General features: G+C 47.7%; 1 protein-coding gene across 1 annotated transcript in view; it reads left to right on the forward strand.

Moving 5' to 3' along the window:
• LOC147446023 (acetyl-coenzyme A synthetase, chloroplastic/glyoxysomal-like) overlaps window positions 1–21,128 on the forward strand; it is a 153,000-nt gene that overhangs the window by 131,591 nt on the left and 281 nt on the right. Inside the window, exons 12-17 of the mRNA XM_086525347.1 lie at window positions 15,660–15,884; window positions 15,952–16,184; window positions 18,364–18,454; window positions 18,528–18,626; window positions 18,852–18,971; window positions 21,048–21,117. Coding sequence (XP_086381473.1) covers window positions 15,660–15,884; window positions 15,952–16,184; window positions 18,364–18,454; window positions 18,528–18,626; window positions 18,852–18,971; window positions 21,048–21,116 — 837 coding nt within the window. The 3' untranslated portion in view covers window position 21,117. The remainder of the gene's footprint in view (window positions 1–15,659; window positions 15,885–15,951; window positions 16,185–18,363; window positions 18,455–18,527; window positions 18,627–18,851; window positions 18,972–21,047; window positions 21,118–21,128) is intronic.

Genomic DNA, 21,128 nt, shown 5'->3' on the forward strand with positions numbered 1-21,128 from the left:
TGGTCCTCAGTGCAATGTGCGTGACAATCTCACTCAACCAGACTGAACAGAAAGGAAACAATAGACGTCAACAGAGCCCACAAAGACACAATAGCAGACCAGAACATATGACTCGAGTATCTCAAAGACTGATACAGAATTTGGCGTAGCAGCACACTCAGCTCCAGCCCAGGACTCACAGGTACAATGGGGGTGTCGAGGCTCAGATGTGCTAGGATGGTGAAGACGTGCTCTGTGTATAGACTCACTGCTCTCGACAACGATGCTGGACCAAAGGTGAAGAAGATAATCCCGATGACCAACCGCTACTACTCATTTGTAACACTATAAAGGGCCACCAACGGCTCATAAATGTCAGCCATGTGGTGACCTGGCCACAATGTCCACTAGACCATCGTCGGTACCCTGCCACTGCCACGTGTCACTCCTAGCCCAGAGGCCCGTCCAGTGTGAAACAGCCTAGACCAATTGTACTAACTGTGTCCTGTGAAAGTGACACTGTAGCCTGCTACAGCAAGAGAGGGCTACAACAAGCATGATGGGGAGACTCTCCCAATGAAAAAAGAGCATATATACAATGAGGCTAAATCAAGAGATGGGAGGAGGGAAGAGCCACACAGGTGGACAGTAGTGCCATCTGAGCACCCCCTGGACTATGGTGTAGAAAGGCCCAAAGCGCCAAAGTCGAAGGAAAGCCTCGCGGCGCTCCCGCATGCGGTCGGAGCTACCTTGTAGTCCCTCAAGCTGTCCTCTGAGAGTATGGATCAGCTCTAGCCAAAAGTCACGAACAGTCTCTGCCGGTGGCACAGGGCGAGCCTCAAAGATGCGGAAACAGCGGGCCCGCCAGATGAACCAAAGTGTCAGGCCACTGATGAGCTCCCAACACTCCTCTCTCTCATTGCACCACTCCTGTGGAGTAAGCTCTATAGCAGGCTGGAGTGTAGGTCGCCCCCCCTGCATCACTATCATCCTACTGGTGGAAGAGAGCTCAAACTGAAGTGCTGGGCCCGTGAGGGTGGACCAAGCCGCTACCCCCCAAGTGTACTGTCGAGCTGTGGAGAGGGCAGGCATCAGCCGAAGAACTTGTAGCCACACCTGTTGGGCCGAGGGATAGTCCCAAAGACAATGACGCTGACTCTCCACCAACTGGTCACAGGCTACACATGCGGCCGAGAGACCACTATGCACAAGCCAGCTCCCTACTGTTGTGGCTCTGTGTGCAACCAACCACTGAAACAAAGTGACGCGCCTCGGCTGTCTGGATCCCACAGCCTCTGCCAAAAGGCTGCCAAGAACTCGACTGTGAGGCCCTCCTCCTGCCAATGACGTGCTACAGCGGGGCGGGCCTCTCTCTGTGCTGCAAGTATATGACGTCCAAGCCGAACAGTGTACTGAAAGAAGGGGACTCCTGGGCAGCCTGCAGAAGAGAAGGGGTCCCTCCATAGCCACTCACCAGGATCCCACTGTACTCATGCCAGTGGACAACACTCCCAAGCCCATAGCCTCCAGTGTCCAGTCTCAAGAGTTGCTGGGTCAGGGTCTATGACGCAAGTCCTCCCACAGATGCCCACAACTCCGATCCTCTAGAAATAGCACTCTGCTACCTGCGGGGCCTCTACTGCAACTGGCTGTAATCGTCCCCCACCCTGAAGCTCGAAGAACAGGGCTGGGACAGTCTCTGAGTAGGCCCTGACTGAAATGAGAACCTCCAATCGTGTGAAGGCTCCCATCCACCGGGGTGCTACTGGCTCGAGAGGCGTGAGCCACTCAGCTGGAACTGACTGTGAGATGTCCTGACACATGCTCTGCACCCCTCTCATGCCCTGCAGTTGGAAACCCTGCGCCTCCTCTGACAAATCAGTGAACTCTAGCCAGTCACCTAGAGAGAGCGCTGGACCTGCTGCCATGGGACCCCAAGAAACATGAGGCCGACTCCCAACCAGGTGGCCTCTCTCAGTGCTAACCATGGGGTTCCAGACGAGAGGCTGCCGTAGGCGCTCCTCCGTGCACATCGGCTGTCTCTGCTCTAGGCCACGCCGTAAGAGCTCCCAAGATCGAAGCAAACTCACAGCGAAGCGGTCCTCCAGTCTCCTGCTCAAAGCAACTCGGCGCAACTCTGTAAAGATCCATCTGGTCGAAGGTTGCTAGGGGCCTCCTGACTGAGGCACCCTGGCACGAAGCCTCTGCAACAAGAACTCCTTCCAGGGCTCCTCGCCTGGAAGAAGTCCTTTGACGACGAACTTCCCAAGAAGGGCTCTGCTCTGCTGTGCTGGATCAATGATCCCAAGCCCTCCCTGAGAACAAGTGTGATGACCGACCAAGCCACCTTGGCTCGGGCAATCTGAGTGTCACGACCTGACCAAAGGAAGTTCCTGATCAGCCTCTCAACGTGGATGATACAAGAACTCGAGAAGATCCAGCAAGAAGTGATGTACCACATAGTCGCCAACAACACCTGGTTGGCAACTACTACTCTACCAGCCAGTGAAGGTCGTGCTGAGCTCCAATGTAGCAGCTTTCTCCTGATGGACAGGAGAAGAGGAGCAATCTGCTGCTCGGGGGACAAGTCCAAACCAACCTGACAACCCAAGTACCGAACTGCAGTCCCTGGGGGAATTCACCTGAAACCCTCTCCTGACATCCAATCTGGCACAAGAGCACTGCCAACCGAGAAAGCCACTGTCTTTCTCCAGTTGATCAGTGCGCCCGATGCACAGCAGAAGGTCTCCAAAGCCTGCTCACATCTGTGTAGATTGGCCTCCTGGCCCTCTAAGTACAATGCTGAGTCATCGGCAAACTCAGCGTCCAGAAGCTCATCTCCCTGTATAGGGAGTGCTAAGCCCCTCAGACCAACCTGCTATGACACCAAAAATCTGCTCATCGCCTCCGCATAGATCAGAAAGAGGAAGGGGGCAAGAGGACAACCCTGTCTGACCGATCGTGTGAGCATGAAGCGCTCACCTCTACCTCCTGCCAAAAGCACCTGACTGTGAGCCTGTCTGTACAAAGCTAACACCCCTCTGATCCAAGCATCTGAGAAGCGCATCCTGCGTAGAGTGCCCTCTAGAAATTCCTACTCAACTCTGTCGTATGCCTTCTCAAAATTGAGAAGAAGAATCACAAGGTCCTCCCCATGGAGCCGTGCCAGGGCAGAAGCCTTCCAGAAAGTGAAGATGTTGTCAAGGATACTGCGTTCCTTGACAAAACCTGTCTGAGTCCCATGTATAAGGCTCTCCAAAAGTGGCTGAATCCTCAAACTCAGAGCCTTGGCAAGAATTTTGTAGGCTAAGTTGAGGATGGTGATGGGGCGCCACTGTCGAATCTCATCCAAGGAGCCACCCTCCTTTGGAATGAGGTAAATCAGGCCCTCACTCATGCTATCCGGCATCACTCCTGTATGCAGAATGTACTGAAAGGCACTACAAAGATCTGGGCCAAGCATGTCCCAGTACTCCAAGAAGAAGCTGGGAGTCAGCCCATCCTCACCTGGACAGCTACCACGAGGGAGGGCCCTAAGAGCCGTGTGCAGCTCCTCAAGCTGAAAAGGCATCTCTAGCTTCTGGCGCATCTCCTCAATCACAAGACAAGGCATTTCTGCCCAAACCTGCTCCCTGTATGCATCCTGCCGCTCTGACTGGGGCTCAGCCGCGACAGTAACTCACGGTAAAAGTCAGTAGCAACTGCACGTATATCCTCGGGCTCACAAACAACTGACCCATCGGGTCTCCTCAACTGATTGACCTTGGCATGTGAGTGCCGAGGTCCCACTGTCTCAAAAAAAGCACCAGTCACTCTGTCACCCACCTGAGTCCACTGAGATGCCTGTCCATGAAAGGAAAACTCATGACGCCTCTCCTCTTTGCAAGCAAGCTCCTGTCGAGCCTGCTGTAACTGCTCCTCCAACCATGGACTGTCTGGATGCTGCTCCTGCATCCTCTGTAATGAAGCAATGCCTCGTCTGAGATGCTGCTCCTCCTCTCTCGCTGCAGCCCGTCGAGCCAAAGACTCCTGGAGAAAAAAGTGGCTAAGTTGAGCTAGGCCTAAGGCCACTTTGTCTGCAGGTAGAGCCTGGCTGTCCATGCCCTCTGTCGAAAGAGCCTCTACCCTCACTCTGAGTGCTGAGTCCAACAAGACCCGCTGTAGGATACGAAGCATCGTGCTCCCACTCCTCTGCCTGTCTGCCACTGTGAGGATCACTGGTGCATGGTCCGAGAAGGATGTCCCTGCTAGGATGTCCATTGATCCCCCCAAGTCACTGAAGTGGTCACTAGTGTAGAAGCGATCTATCCGCGATAGATTCACTCCTCCCACTCTGCGGTCCGATCTACAGAAGGCAAGACTCTCTGGAGGCCTCACAAAGCCAAAGTGCTGCCATGTATCTGAGACCCTCAAAGTCATACACAACCTCTCCCAAGCTGCTAACTCGACTCCATGCACAGTAGCTTGGCTGCCTCCAATCTTGTCAGAAGGGTCCTCCAACATGTTGAAGTCCCCTCCTACACACCAATGGTCAGCCTGTGGCAAAGACTCAACAATCTGTGACCAAAACTCTACACGAGCACTCGCCACATTGGGCGCATAGATGTTCAGGAAGCCCACAAGGCCACCCTGAACCTGCATAGTAATCCACTGAGCCCTGCCTGGCACAATAATCCCTCTGCCCATAATGGCCTGCTGCAATGATTCCGCAATAGTCATACATACCCCACCCTGGATGCCTCCAGGTCCAAAAGCAGCTGACCAAAAGGTATCATATCGTACACGCAGAATCTGACCACATCGCCAAATGCGGCTCTCAGACAGATGGTGCTCCTGAAGCATAAGGAGATCAATCTCTCCTCCCACAAGGCAACGCTGAAGCTCTTGACACAATCGGCCCCGCTGTCACTGAAACTGGGGCCCACCTAGTCCCTGCACGTTCCACGAGACGATCCTCATGGGGAGCGAGAGAGAACAGATGCTGCCGCAGCAACAAGACGGGCTATCTTCGAGGCTGGCTTGGATGGGGAGTAATCCGCATCCGAGCGTCCTCTAGATAGGCGAGATTGCAGTGAGTGCCTAGCCCAAGCCCAAGCCCAAGCAGAGCGAGCCGTGCGTAAGGCAACCTCCTCTGTCCAGGAGTCCTCATGAATGTATACATAGCAAGGCAAACACTGCGTATCAGCAAAGAAGTACACCACAATGTGCCTACATCCTACTGAGTCTGGGGGTGTCACCGCAAACTTGGCCAGTGGCCACAAAGTCTGCAGCAAATCTGTAACTCCAAGTTCTCCCATGTGGTGAGAGAACTCGAGAACCTATGTATGCAACCATCCCACCACTGAGTCGAGGGACCACTCTGTCTCGGTCCTACCACAGAGGGGGAAGGAGAAACCAATTGTTGAGTCCAAGGCCTGTGTCCCCCTAGCGGCGAGGAACAAAGCATGGACCCTAAAGCAGGCTGCCTCGTGGTCTACTGCGGAATCGCCGAGAAAGCCAGTGAACCTGTAGTCGAAGAAATCCCAGCGGTGTCAGAGGTCAATGCTCGTTAGACCACGAGGGATAGCTGCAAGGGTAGATGTCTGAATCTGCAGAGGGGGCCGCAAAAAGGGCTGACCCTCTCTCGCTAGGCGACTCGTGGCAAAGGCGCTACCAAGAGATCTCCTAGCCGCCGGCGAGGGACCAGTCTTTTGAGTCGACTGTGGAACAGGAGCATGAGGGGGGGGAGAAGGAGTTGGGGGGGGCGGAGGGGAGGAAAAGCGGGGTGGGGCGACAGAGGGAGAGGGGCGATGTGGGGAGTGGACGGGAGCAGAGGGCGGGGGAGAGGATGACGAGGAGGAGGGGAACTCTGAAGGGGGGGTGGCTGCGAGGGTGAAGCGGAGGTGGAGGCTGGCGTAGGGGGCTCCTCTTGCTCAAGAGGACCAAAGCGGTTCCTCGTGGGAACCCACTGCTGCTAAGTAGGCACCTGAGGGCCACTCTGAGTGCCAGACTGTCGCTGTGGCCCCTGGCGTCGACGGCCACGGGCCTGCTGCCACCCCTCCTCCGTTGGAGCCCGAGGCTCGAAGGGCGGCTCTGAATCTGTGCTCTGTGCCGCTAGCTATGGTTGTGGCTGCGGCCCAGCCTTGGCAGGCTGGGGCTGAGGCTGAGGTACAGGTCGTGGCCTCCTCCGTGGACAGGCCTTCGCTAGGTGGCCCATCTGTCTGCAAATGAAGCACTGGTTCGGAAGACCCGAGTACTCCACACTCTGTCTAAACTAACCCCCACTCACCCGAGACAGAAGGATGACCTTCGGGAGCGTGTGGGTATCTCTGACCAAAACTCGAACTGAGGGGATGCCAGCTGCCGTACGAGGTGACTCCAGGGCAGTTCCGATGGCGGAGCCAATCCTGGAGAGAAGTGGTAGGTACTCCCTCCGTAAACCCGGAAAGCAGACTGAGATGGGGATGTCTGCCTCCTCTACTAGCACATCCGAAGTTGGGTCAAACTCATGTCGCCACTGTCGAAAGTGGGCGCGTGATGCTCGGATGGCCAGTGGACTCATAGCTATGACCTTGGAAGCCATCTCGGAGGTCTCGAACTTGATCTGGTAGTACCCTCGTCCGAGAATCTGGACATCCAAGATCTTGCCCACCTCTGCGAGAAGGCCGGCCTGGAGAAGGTCTTGCAGCTCTCCTCTGCTAGGATGGGTGCCGACAATTTTGCAGATGACCGAAGTCGCCTGCAAACGCTCAACCTCAGCGGCTAGGCTCGCTTGCTCTCTCGGCGATAGAGCAAGTCGAATGGTGGGCTCAGCGGGGTTGGGCGAGGGGGCTCCGGATGAGTCCCTCTGTGGTGGAGCTGGAGCCTCCATCTGTGTCTACTGCTGTGGCGAAGAAGCGGACGGTGAAGAGACTCTGCAACCGAGCACGCCGAGCACTGTCCGAAGAAGCAGTGTTGCAGAGCCAAGTGCAGGAACCTTCGGGAACGACGAAGACGGGGAGGGGGGAGAAAGGATAAGGCAGTGAGCGAGAATTCAAGGGGCAGCGGGCGGGGGGGGGGGGGGGGGGGGAATGGCGGCGCGAGAAGGGGGCAGCAGACGGGCTGGGGGGCAGCGCGAGGTGAGGGCAACGGGCTGCTGCGCGCAAGGGCAGGCGGGGCGGGCTGGGCTGATGCACGCGGGCGGGCGGGCGGGCTGGGCTGGGCAGATGCGCGCAAGGGCAGGCGGGGGACGGGAGGCAGCAAGGGGGGGGGGGGGGGGGGGGGGGGGGCAGCGATGTCACAGCGGGGGGGGGGGGGGGGGCAAGCAGCAGTAGAGAGCGCTCTCGGGCATTCTGCAGGTTTAGGGTTGGCCCTAAACGGTCCCTAATACCCCCAGGAGGTTCGGGGACGCGAGGGGACCGCTGTACAAGTGATCTGGCGCATTTTCGGGGCTGAAAACAGAGAATTCAGCGTGCTGCAGATTCTCGCCAGGTTTTGCAAATGGCCCGTATGCGTCGGGAAGGTCATTCAATGCGTGGGAATACTGACTATGAAGGTCCTAGTACAGTAATGTTATCGAAATCGGGCCGGAACAGTTGAAATTCAGCCAAGTTTGTGCAGGGCAGCTTGTAGGGAACCATAGTGTTTATTCCCTCTTTTAAACAATAAAGAAATACCGAAAGGGGCGCCTAAGTTAGAGGCCAATCTGGTGTCGGTCTACTCATACAGGTGCAATCTAGCAGCCTGTATCCCTCTCCCCTTTGTTGTGTCTTGAAAGTACAGGTAGAATAGACGACTAATAATGGGTGAAAGCTAAATCAATGTTTGAAGTAAAGTCTACCGCCCTTTTTGGATTGAACAGGCCGGTTTCATGGTTCCATCGACGAGATTAAATCACTTTTTCCCATAGAAGTGAGCCTTGGTCAGTTTGGGTTTGAAGACACAGGGGATCATAGACCGGACACAGGAAATTGCAATCATGGGTGACAGACCAGATGATGTGACTGAAGAGGTTTCCTCTTCACAGGGTCAACAGACACATGAAGTGGGTGAGTCTTCAAGACCACCAGAGACGGATGATGATATATTCAGGACCCAGTTGGCTACTGCTGTGGCTATGTTCACACAAGTAATGCAAAACCCGAGGTTTTTAGCCTTTCTACAACCTCCTGTTCCATCTCAGCAAGTTGGGTCACTGGATCATATTCAAAAGCCTGTTAAGGCTCAAGCACAGGTGATTCATACTGCAGAGTCAATGGAAACACCTGTACACTTGACGGAGAACATGCAGTCTCCACAACCTGTGCCTAAGGTACAAGAACAGGTGGCTGAGATGCCAGTCTTTCAAGCTGTACCAGTTCAGCCCGCCACCTTTCAACAGCCTATAGCTGGTTCTAATGGGCAGGGAAGCAACCTACAGGCTATGCAACAAGTCTTCCCACCACCTTCACTACTTGCAAGAATCTGGATGACTACAATTGGAAGTTTTGGAAAGCTCTACTTCCAGTAACTTCCTATAGGTTTGTGCCATTGACAGAATAGATTGAAAAATATTGTTGTGGCCTACCCAAAGGATTGAGAAAGTACTGCACGAAGACCAAAGTCACTACTTTGACGCAGCTCATCGAGGTAGCAAACACTGGCAATGGTTTGCTCAAGGGAGAAGATTGTGAATTCAATACTGGTGTCAAGGAAGGATCAGCCAAGAAAAATTCAGCGAAGAAGCACGTTCCCAATGAGGCTCCAAAAGGGACTCAGGAGCCAACCAACGCAGGGAAAGGCAAAGCTTCGGCTGAATCAAAAAAGGGACCAGCGAAGAAATGGAAAAGAAGTTTTCCTCGCAAGTCGGAAGAGCAAAAGAAGGTCCTGAGGTTAGAGAACAAATGCTTTATCTGTGAGCAGCCTGGCCACATTGCTTACAATAGTCCTACAAAGAAAAGGCCAGCTGATTCTGAAGACAAGGAGGACAGGAAAGGAAAGAAGCCCATGGCTGGTCTAGTGCCAGATATGGTGGGCGATAAGCCAAATTCAGATGCAAGTGAGCTTTGCAGAGCATGGGGAAAGGTCAGGGATCAAACAGTGCTTATCTTCTTTGATCCAGGGGCCAAAGCCAACTTCATTTCCCCAGAATTGGCTTCAAAGTTGGGAATCAGACCTGAAAAGATGGGGTATACAGCAGAGGCAGGTTTGGCATGTCCTGGCCATACAGAGGCTGTGACACCCATCATTGGAAAGTTGCGCCTACATATCCAGTCCTATGTAGATGCTGAAGAATTTTACATCATGCCACTGGACGGATGTGATGTGTTGTTAGGTATTCCTTGGTTGTTTCGTGTACAGGGAATCATGGATGCCTACAACAAAAAGATCACTGTACAGAGCAAGGGAAAGTATCACATTCTGGATGTAAAGCTTAAAGGGGAGTCTATTCCCACTGTATCAGCTTCTGCTATTACTTCTGTAATGAAAAAGCATCTTTCTGCGTACTTGGTTTTTGCACATGAAGTGTCAGATTGTGATGAATCAAATTTATCTGTGCTAGATAAAGAAAGGTCAATGTTTTTACAACAGTATAGTGACTGTTTTTCCGATTCATTACCGTCTCAATTACCGCCAGAGAGACCCGAAGACCATGCGATAGATTTGGTGCCAGGCAGTAGCCCATCAAATAAGCCTCCGTACAGGGTTAGTGCGGCTCAGCAGAAAGAGATGATGGGCCAAGTACAGGAGTTGTTAGAAAAGGGGCTGATTCAGCCCAGTTCATCTCCATTCTGTTCTCCAATGTTGTTGGTGCAGAAAAAGGATTGCTCATGGCGTATGTGCATCGACTACCGTGCACTGAACAAGAATACCATCAAGAATAGGTTCCCTATACCTAGAATTGATGACATTCTGGACAAATTAGAAGGAGCAGCTATGTTAATCAGGATAGATCTAAAGAGTGGGTACCATCAGATCCGCATTAGATCAGAGGATGTGCACAAGACTGCTTTTAGAACAATGTTTGGCCTTTACGAATTTTTAGTGATGCCCTTTGGTCTCACGAATGCTCCTGCTACGTTCAATAGGATGATGGACAGAATTTTCCGTCCACACCAGCAGTTTGTTGGACATTCTTTGATGACATGATAGTCTACTCAAAGAATGAAGAGGAGCATAGGCATCACTTGGCCATTGTGTTCAAAGAGCTACGCAGTCATAGGTTGCTCATCAATGCAAAGAAAAGTGAATTTTTTCTGGAAGAGATCCACTTTCTGGGACACATTGTCTCAAAGGATGGTGTCAGAATGGATCCTGCAAAAGTTGAAGCGATCAAGTCATGGCCAGATTTAAAGACGGTGCACGATGTCCGAAGTTTCTTGGGACTATGCTCCTATTATAGACGGTTTATCCGAAATTTCGCTGAGATTGCTTCACCTTTACATGCTCCTCAAAAGAAGGCAGTCACCTTTAGATGGACATAGAAAGAGATTTCAGCTTTTAATCTCTTAAAGGAAAAGATGACTTCAGATCCAGTCATTGTGTTGCCAGATCTTAGGAAGTCATTTGCGGTCCAATGTGACGCCTGTGATAGTAGCATTGGTGCAGTGCTAATGCAAGATGGCAGGATAGTAGCCTATAAGAGCAAAATTTTGCGAGGGCCAGAGATGACCATGCAGGTCTATGAGAAAGAGTTACTGGCTATGATTCATGCGCTCTTAAGTTGGAAACACTACCTGCTAGGTGCAGACTTTGTTGTCCAAACGGACCATCAGACCTTGCGATACTTCTTGACACAGACAAAGTTATCTGAGAAGCATATGCGATGGGCAAATATCTTGTCCATGTTCCATTTTCAGATTGTGCATGTGGAAGGCAAGAACGTTGTGGCTGATGCCTTGTCAAGGAAGCCACAAATTTCAGCTGTGTCAATTCCTTATCATCATGAACTTGATGATATGAGGGAACAGTATGCAATGATGAAGATTTTGCAAGGGTCTTCGAGCAGCTAATGAATGGACAACGTCATGAACACTATCTTCTCAAAGATGGGTTCATGATGATGCATGGCAGACTGTGTGTCACAAAGCCATTGCGACGCAAAGTTATAGAAGAGAGTCATGTCCCACCGTATGCAGGGCATCGTGGTATCGATGCTACAGTTAAAGCTGTTGAGACATTCTTCTACTGGCCTACATTGAGAAGAGATGTGGATGCCTTTGTGCGAGAATGCCTAATTTGCCAGAAGGTCAAGTTTGACAGGCAAAAGGCACCAGGGTTATTGCAACCACTACCTATTCTAGATAAACCATGGGAAAGTATTGCTATAGATTTTATCTTTGATCTTCCGAGAACGCAGACAGGAAATGATGGTATTTGGACCATCATTTGCAGATTCAGCAAACAGGCTCATTTTATTCCTGTCAGGAAGAAGATAAAGCCAGATCAGATGGCACGCTTGTTTATGAGCAATATTTTCAAGTATCATGGCATGCCACAGTCGATTGTTAGCGACCGTGATCCACGCATGACAAGTTTGTTCTGGAGAGGCTTGTTTGAGAATATGGGCACAACGTTCAAATTCTCTTCGTCATTTCATCCTCAAACAGATGGGCAGTCAGAAGAGGCAAATTCTACTGTCCTAGATCTGCTGAAGTGCTATGTCTCAGAGCATAAAGGAAAGTGGGAGTAGTATTTTCCATTGGTGGAGTATGCATACAATAATACAGCGCATTCATCAACTGGCAAGGCACCTTTTGAGATAGTTGAAGGTGGCAAGAAAGTTCCTCCCATACTGCATACAAAGGACAAGATATTTGAAGCAGATAAGTATGTTCAAGACATGGATGAAATGTACAAGAAGGTCAAAGTGGCCTTAGAAAAGACTCAGGCAAAGCAAAAGAAAGCAACTAATCGTCACCGTCGTGAAGTGATATATTCACTTGGTGATTGGGTGCTTTTACGCTTTGAAAAGGCAAGGTTAAAGAAGATGAAGGGCAAGGAAAGAGTGTTTCCAAAGCTCAGTATGCGTTACTATGTGCCTTTTCAAGTATGCGACATAATCAGTGATGTTGCATATAGTCTGAAATTGCCTGACAGTTGGAAGATTCACAATGCGTTTCATGTGAGTCTTCTCAGACCCTATGTGGGTGATGTGTAACGGCATTCTTAAACTGTCGGTTTGGGTATGCTCGAAAGTGTTACGGGATCCAACGTGTACTATAAGACAGTGGCAAAATGTGTGGCTACCATTTTGTCATTGAAAAGTTAGTGACTCAAAGCAATGGCAGAGTGCGAAGCTACCACTATATCATTGGGACAGGGTTCACACGCAGGCAATACATGTGTCGACGAGGTGTTGAATACACCAAGGTTGACAATGAGCATGTATGTGTCGTACATGTGTCGACAGGTGTTGAATACATCAGTGTTGACTGTGAGCATGTACGACATAGATGCAAACGAGGACGTTTGAGATTTCAAGAGGGGGGTATGTCACCAGCGTGTGACTACTATCTATCTTTTTTGTTGATTTCTTTCTTATTATCTATTTACTTTCACTTTTTGGAAACACCCCTCGGGAAATCTAACTGCCCTGCATTGCATAGCTAGTGTGGAACTGTCCAGAGGGAGTCCAGGCCTGAGAGCAAGAGAGCACTAAGGTTGGACAAAGACTATGGTTAGCCAAAGTGGGGTCATTGACTAGCCAAAGTGGAATCCTTTGCTACAGAGGCTACATTTCAGTTTTGGGTGTGGCTGCAGTGTACAAAGGGGGTCAGATGACCTAGAAAGATACAATGGCAGCATCTCCTAAAATTTAGGGAATTGCTATTTTGGGACCTGAAAATGTGTTTGCGTCATTACCTCCGGAATGACAAGGAGAACATTTTCTTACTCTGACGTGAAGTCAACTGGGCAACCGGTTGGGAGATCTTTTGGCGGCAACCCCGAAACGGGAAAATGCTTGTAAATGTGCCAAGTGGCACCTTCTGGTGCACTTTCCTCATGCAACAAGAAGTGGCGCTGAATTTTAAGCTAAGAGAGGCTCATTTTCAAATTTTGTCACAGGTTAAGAGCTATGGAGTGCTTGCTTTCCCTCCTATGTACAGTGCGGTGCCAGGAGTGATGCCCTGCACGCTACGCACTGCCCTCTCTCTCCTCTATGGCAGTATGTTATGCCCCTCTAGTGGGCTTTTCATTTGACCAATGTACAGTTGTGTGGGTTCATGCGCGATTGCCGAGGCAAGAGCCTCTTGCACAGGTACTGGATTAGCTAGCGGCTAATCCCCCGCAGGTACAGGTGAATTCGGAGAGGTTTCACGCCAGAAATCTCGTCCGATTCAAAGGGCAAGTAGCCCTACAGGTGCGGGAGCTCGAGGACTTGCTACGGATGCGACCGGCATGCGAAACGGAGCCCGAAACAGTAAATTACAGCCTGCTGTGTATTTTTGCAGGTTTAGGGTTTTGGCCCTAAACGGTCCCTAATACCCCCAGGAGGTTCGGGGACGCGAGGGGACCGCTGTACAAGTGATCTGGCGCATTTTCGGGGCTGAAAACAGAGAATTCAGCGTGCTGCAGATTCTCGCCAGGTTTTGCAAAGTGCCCGTATGCGTCGGGAAGGTCATTCAATGCGTGGGAATACTGACTGTGAAGGTCCTAGTACAGTTATGTTATCGAAATCGGGCCGGAACAATTGAAATTCAGCCAAGTTTGTGCAGGGCAGCTTGTAGGGAACCATAGTGTTTATTCCCTCTTTTAAACAATAAAGAAATACCGAAAGGGGCGCCTAAGTTAGAGGCCAATCTGGTGTCGGTCTACTCATACAGGTGCAATCTAGCAGCCTGTATCCCTCTCCCCTTTGTTGTGTCTTGAAAGTACAGGTAGAATAGACGACTAATAATGGGTGAAAGCTAAATCAAGGTTTGAAGTAAAGTCTACCGCCCTTTTTGGATTGAACAGGCCGGTTTCACCCACACCCTTTTGACACATGGCATCATGTCTAAATGTACAAATTTACAAAAAACACGGTGGCCAGAACTCGCGCAACAATATCTAAGCTTGGGATTGACACACTAGATTATAATGGCATCCCTTTTCCAAAGATGGCTTTCACTTGGAGAGTGATAGCATGGTCATCCTGTTCAGGGTCAACACTTGATATGGGGCACAACAAGTTAGCCTAGGGATCAGACTCCAGGTGGGATGACCTGCTTGGTGCTTGATTTCTCGACCGTTACTGAGAACGAAGAGGGACCCAAGATGGGAGCTGAGATGAGACCTGAGAGTGACTACTGAAAATGGTCAAAATGTAACTTAAGGAAGTACACTAGAAACGTAAGTTAACTTAAGGAAGTACATTAGAAATGTAAGTTAACTAATAGAAGGATGTGCAAAGTAAGGCTTTAGTAGCAAACTTCTCATTTAAGCTCTGTTCCCCTGGATGAACCTTGAAAGGCTTCTTTTTGGCGCTTCAGTGTCAGATTGTGTGTGATATGGAAGTGGTTGGATACCCTTGATTAATAGATATTTGTTGGCGCTCTGCTGGTGATGCCTTCTCCTTTCATGCAGTTAATTTTACAAGTGGCTGTTTCCTGCCAGGTTTTGATTCAGCACAAAAGCCCACCTTTCAAAAGAAGGTAGATAGGTGCAAAAAAGGGTCCACAGCTTATTGTCTTTTGTTGCTACAAAATCCATCCAACATACTGAGAAATAGCCATCATTTTGTCTCCACGTCTACATCTCTTGGTTTTACAAATTCAGTGGCCAACTATTGAGAATGTCAATATTGAATCAGCCTTCCCGTCGCCTACTTGTTTGGCTACATGCTGGCCTGCCTCATGACTTCCTAGTCATGATACGGAGGCACCTTTGGAAGGCTATTTCTGTTTAACAAGAAATGTACTTCATGTGGATTTTTTGTATGTTGGCGTTGCAGTTGGCACCTGGGCTATGAGAGAATTGAGGTGGGTGCCAGTCTAGCGTTGCTTATTGAGCTTCCACTGGCAGATGTGGTATGCATCCTGTTTGGCTCTTGCTATCTAGACACAGCCTGTCTGCCCAAATTTTCACTTTCACTATCGTTAGCTTTGGGTCCCCATCTTGATTTTGAGAGCGAGGTGTCGATCTGGATTCTCAGGGCATATTGGATGTACTTCCTGCACTCGCATGATGGGAATTTAACAGCCGAGTGATCCAATCTTCAAGGCTCTAGTCAGTTCTACAATTTGGTGCATCTGGAAGGCTTGCTTGCATGTTTTGAGTTCCAAGTGTCCCTCAAAAGCAGCACAAGAGTGGTGTTTCAATTTTGTACATACTTTGGGCAAACTTTAGCTGTGAGTATGAAGTAGCGCTATTCAACATTTGATTGATTCCTAGCTTGTCGCTCATCGCTAAAGCTTCCTTGAGGACTTTTGTCCTTCCTGTATATATTGCAGCCTTATAATGTCCCATAGAGTTAGGCTCGTTTTGCGACCTTTAGGACCATTTTTATTTCAAAAACAGCTCTGGTTTTTTCAAAGCAGAAAAGTGAGAGAGAGGGAGAGACCACCTTCACTTAAAAGGACCGTAGCATACTTTAGCAGAGTCATTGGGTACATTTTGACAGAACTTCAACATGAAATGAGGAGAAAGGCATATGATAATTATTTTATGCTAAGATTTTTGGCAAAAATGTATCATATATATATATCATGAGGACAAGGGTAATGTTACCATTGATGATGTTTGGTTTTACTAATGCACAGTTTGTAAAGAAGCACTCAAGGAAGTCATTGAGGCTGCTTGGCAGTGTTGGGGAGCCTATAAACTCCAAAGCATGGTGGTGGTATCATGATATTGTGGGAGAGAAGCGATGCCCAATAGTTGATACTTGGTGGCAAACAGAGACAGGTGCAACGATGATCTCTCCTCTGCCATGGGGCTGGCCACTCAAACCTGGATCGGCAACCCTTCCTTTTTTTGGTGTTCAGGTAGTTTCTTCTTGATGAAACCCAGTTTCATGCACAAATATCCAGGCTGATTTTTAGATTTTTTCAGCTTGCAGTGGTTGATCAAAATGGTAATGAGAAACATGGAGCATGTGAAGGCTTTCTTTGCATTAAGGGACCTTGGCCTGGCATAGCACGTACTTTGTATCTGAATCATGATCGATATGAGCAAAGTTATTTCAAGACTTTTTCTGGTTATTATACAACGGGTGATGGTTGTAAACGCGATAACGATGGCTACTATTGGATAACAGGGCGTATTGACGATGTTATAAATGTCAGGTATGACGCTTGCTTTGCTTTTGTACACATTGAAGCAGCTATTTTGCTATTGCTATTTTAAGGTTTGTTAAACTGCAAACAGTTTTTGCTAGAAGGAACCATTTAACTGAACTTGCGATTGCATTACAGACATTGATGAAAAGAGGTCACATAATACGATTTAAGTCACAAGAGGGCTTGTACAAATGAGGACTCCTCTGTAGTAGAGACACGCTTCAGTGAAGCTTTTTTTTTGGCACAGAATAGATATGTCCATAAGTTAACTGCCCATATGGTTACATCACCCAACTAGAGAGGGTCCATATACAACAAGGGGAGACTTCCTGAAATAGAAAACCAGCGTATATAATTTGTCTATCTCATAAAATTGGTTTGTTGGGGGGGGGGGGTGGTTGGTTGGTTGAAACCATACAAGTGGCCTGTACTGCCAGGGATGCCATGCTCCACTATCATAAAGAAGGGACCGGGCAGCCAAAGGCTGATGAAAGTCTGACAGCATCTCTTGGCTCAATCTGATGTGCCCTGTATGTGATCATACTGTCCTTTGAGTGGGTGGATCGGCTCTAGCTAGAAAGCCCTAATAGTCAGTGGTGGGGGCTCGGGGTGCCCCTCAAAGACCTAGAAGCATCAAGTGTTCCAAATAAACCAAATCGCAAGGCTGCTGATATCTCCGGGCATAAATCCTCTTTCACTGAAGATAGATCCGGCATGGCACACCGACAAGGGTGCCCCTTTTGTCTCTGAATAGCCAAGCTGTCTGGCTCAGTCTCAGAGCCAATCCCAGGGCCTCAAAGCACTAAGCAAAAAAGTACCTGAGCTGGTAAGGATCCCTCCACAGCCACTCTCACCAGGGTCCCAAAGTAGTCTCACTAGTGGCTGTGCTCCAAAAGTCCAAAGTTGCTAGCCCTCCCAGTCTGCCTCCTGTGAGTAGCCTCAAACTCTGTAATCCACTGAAAATATACTATGCTATTAAGGGAACTTTCTCAAAAATTGAAAGAGCTTATCCACTTGCCGAACCTTGAAAAAGAACTCCCTCCTCCGTACAAGCCCTGAGTCCAGATGAGTGAAAGTTCAAAGCTCCCATCCACACTAGAGCTTGCATCTCAAAGGGTATATGCCAATCCTTTGGTATCACTGCCTGAATGTCCTGATATAAATCCCCCCCTCCACCCTCCACATGGGGCTCAATTAGTCCATCCATACATCCTCGTGCAAATCATCTCTTGAGAGCTGTTGTGTTGTCTAGAGTTGATGATGTCTAAATATTTTTTAATGAGTGAGATCTCATGAAGGGTGGTGCTCTTTCCAGCTACTGTTTGCGGTGCTTCTGTTCAGCATGTGGTGGCTTTTCATGTGTGGGGCCACCATTTACTGGCATACGTATGTTCATGAGTGGCCACACACTCTTGTGAGATGGCTGCTTGCTATTGCTGTAAAGTTTAATTATAAGGAAAAATACCAATATACCCCTGAAATTTATGGAAACTCCCAAAATACCCCTCAAATTTCAAAATTCCCAACATACTCTTATCATTTTTGGATGGATTACCCCAGTTTTTGCAAAGCTTAATCTATTTGACGATAGAGATCTATCTATAAGTGGCTTACCCAAAACTATTCACTTACGAGCTCACAAGTAGAGGCATCTTTGTCTAAAAATAATGAATGATTTCATCTTAAGAGCCCACAATAGCATCTCTAGCTCTATCATCTTCTATCAAGGGAGAATCAATCTTCCCATGAAGATTGGTTCTCCTAGTGAGGGAGAATCAATCTTCCCACAGCATTTCTAGCTCTATCATCTTCTATCGAGGGAGAACCAATCTTCCCATGAAGAGCTGCAAAAAAATTGTCTTGGAGATGTTTTCCAAATTAATGAGGGGAATTTTCTAAAAATTGAAGGGCAGTTTGGAATTGTTGACCAAATATGAGGGGTGTATTGGGGTATTTTGGTGATTTTTCCTTAATTATAATACTGACTATCCAACACTACTGAAGAGTAGATATAGGTAGTAGTCTAAGGATTAAAATAACAGAGATGATTGTGTTGGTGATTATGGTAGTGCATCACATCTTGTGCAGTTGATTTGCTTCCATGTTATCAGCAATAATAAGAAGTGATAGACCATGAATTCAGGAATCAACTATGCTTACGGTTTTCCTGGTTTTGTCTATGCAGTGGCCACAGAATTAGCACAGGAGAGGTGGAATCTGTGCTTAATGCTCAAGATACCTGTGCCGAATCAGCCGTTGTTGCTATTCCTCATGAGGTATGATGATGTTTTTTGCCAATCTACATTGAAAGTGTTTCCTCCTCTGGTCTTTAAGACTGCAATTTTACAGGTGAAAGGTCAAGGGATATATGCTTTTGCAGTCCTTGTTCAAGGGGCCACTCCTTCTGAGGAACTGAAAAGATCTTATCTATTGTCAGTAAGGAAAGAGGTGGTTCTACTCTCTATTTGCAGCTAATCATTGTTGATTTTGATGGAAATGCATCTGCTTGTAATTAGTACAAGCATCTAAATATTGTAATGTTTATCTCGGGTTTTGATGAAAACATTTCTGCAAGTGGCTAGTGTGAACCTTTCAAACACTGATGTTGATTGTTCTGTTTGAATCCCACTGCCTTGAATTTTAAGGTTTCATTTTCTTGGTGATGCAAAGCAGATCGGAGCCTTTGCAGCTCCAGAGGTTATTCACTGGACCCCAGGGCTTCCGAAGACACGTAGTGGCAAGGTGATGCGGAGAATCCTGAGGAAGATAGCCTGCGGTGAGGAAAATGATTTGGTAAGTAGCCACCAGGGGTAATTATATTATGAGTGTTCAATTTTCCATGCTTTAAGGATCTGTTCAAGGCAAAGGATGTATTATTTTTGTCATCTGAGGTAGTCTCTCCGTATCAAGGATCCCGAGACCAACTAGCAAATATTTCTATCTTTCCCGGTTTAATAGAGACATCCTTCTGTGAAATTACAATCTAAGCTACTCAACTTTCTCCAAAAAAGTGGACTTTCTCTTCTTGGCATAAATCTTATCCCAAGGACGACCGAAATCATCAACACTCTCACTAAATATTCATGTCATAAGATGATTAAATGTTACAAGACACTATTAACATACAACATAAGTGTCGTCTCAGATCACTGGACGAACAGACGAATGAAGGCTTGCTATGGCTGGTCGCCTCTCTTTTAGCTTTTATTTATTTTGTACCCAGACATTGTATTAGATCCACCAAGATTGTATCAGTTTGGTCTCATAGGTCATTTTGGCCTTTTGAATACGTTTAATATAACATTTCATTTCTCTTTGCTACCTTCACTCCTTGCTGGATTAAAGAAGCAAGGGGGCTCCTTGGTTTCCTATGCAGAGAGCTGGTGACCTCCCATGTGTGTGAGCAAGGGAGCTTTTTGAGGCTCTTTCTAAGATAGAGCAGGGGGCGCCATCCATGTTTGCTGCTGCTGCAGGGACGGTGGAGTAGAAAAAAATTTTATGGTGGAGCAGTGACTGAAAATCTTGAACCCAGCAAAACATGCTGAGTCCTCATCTTAGCAAGCCTTGTGTTTATGCAGAATTATCGTACTTTTGCACACTGGAATATAACAAGTGACACTTCTCCCAGAAAGCAGTGTTTTGAGCCTGTAGATGCACATGGTTTTAAACCTTGCAATCCTCATTAGCACATTGCCCATGTCAAGTTTGACCATATATATTTTCCTACAACTAGTGAAGGTTCAGACTTTCTTATGTCAAGTCTGACCACAAATAATGTGATCCTGCAATTAATGAAAGTAGCTTGACTCGTACTCAAAACTTTTTGTAACACTGGCTTGCTTTGTATGCATGAAATGTCTTCCCACACGACGACCAGAATGAGGTTGTCGTTGCCATGAGAGATTCAAAGAATCTTTCAAATATTGATCTGGCTAGTGGATTTCGCTTGAGGAGTCTTTACGAGCCTTAATCTAGGGCATGCAGCCATTTCCTGACACCGTGAGTCGCAAATATTGTCACTTACATTCAAGACGGGGCTAATGCATTGGAAGATGCATGAAGTAGCCTTGCTAGAGGTCTGGACATGAAGATGCTTGGACATCTTTTGCAATTAGGTTAGTAATACTAGATGTGTATCTGATACGCAAGATGCAAACTTCTTTTTATAGAAATTCCGGTACTTACCAGTACAAATTGAAAAAGAGGTATGCTATTGTTCATACGTTGAAGGTAGAGTGAGATTTCTTGAGACTGATACAGTTTAAAAAGGGAGCATTTCACAAAGATTAAGTTGGAGGTAGCTATACCTTCTAAATTCTATCATCTTCATACCCCAATTAAAGAGATTTTCTTGCTTATTTATATAGTGGTATTGAAGCTCTTCAAATCAACCTTAAAAATTGATCAATGAGAAGTATAATTTCATACACACATGAATCTCCCTCCCATGGATTTTGGAGACATGATTTTGGAGGGGTTGATGTCAATTGTCACATGGGTTTGTTCACAACTGTAATCTCTCTTAAGATGAAGATCAAATTTTATTTTTCCTTTGCTGAGGCTTTGAATGTCTTATTCGTGCAACATGCCAGAATCTGCTATGAAATATTCATTTTGCAGAACCTAATTTTGTTCCTTAAGTGTGCCAGTAGGTAATATTGTTTGAGCAACTTAACCAAGCACATCCTTCTTAAGGTAAGGAGTAGAGAAATACAGGTGTTTTGCGTGCTAGAATTAGGTTTGCTTTAGAAAATACTCGAGAAAAATAGAAGACGAAACTGTTCTACCTTGCTATTTTGAGCAACTCCTAACATGTCTGATTGAATGACAGTGGTGGCAGCTACTTATTTGTTTTTTTTTATGTGACAGGGTGACCTAAGTTCACTTGCGGACTCAGCCGTTGTAGATGATATCTTGAAGTCAAAGCCTTCTCAATGAAGTATTTCCTAG

The sequence above is a fragment of the Adiantum capillus-veneris genome, chromosome 12, assembly GCF_014529385.1.
Source record: "Adiantum capillus-veneris isolate H3 chromosome 12, ASM1452938v2, whole genome shotgun sequence".
Classification (NCBI taxonomy): Eukaryota; Viridiplantae; Streptophyta; class Polypodiopsida; order Polypodiales; family Pteridaceae; genus Adiantum; species Adiantum capillus-veneris.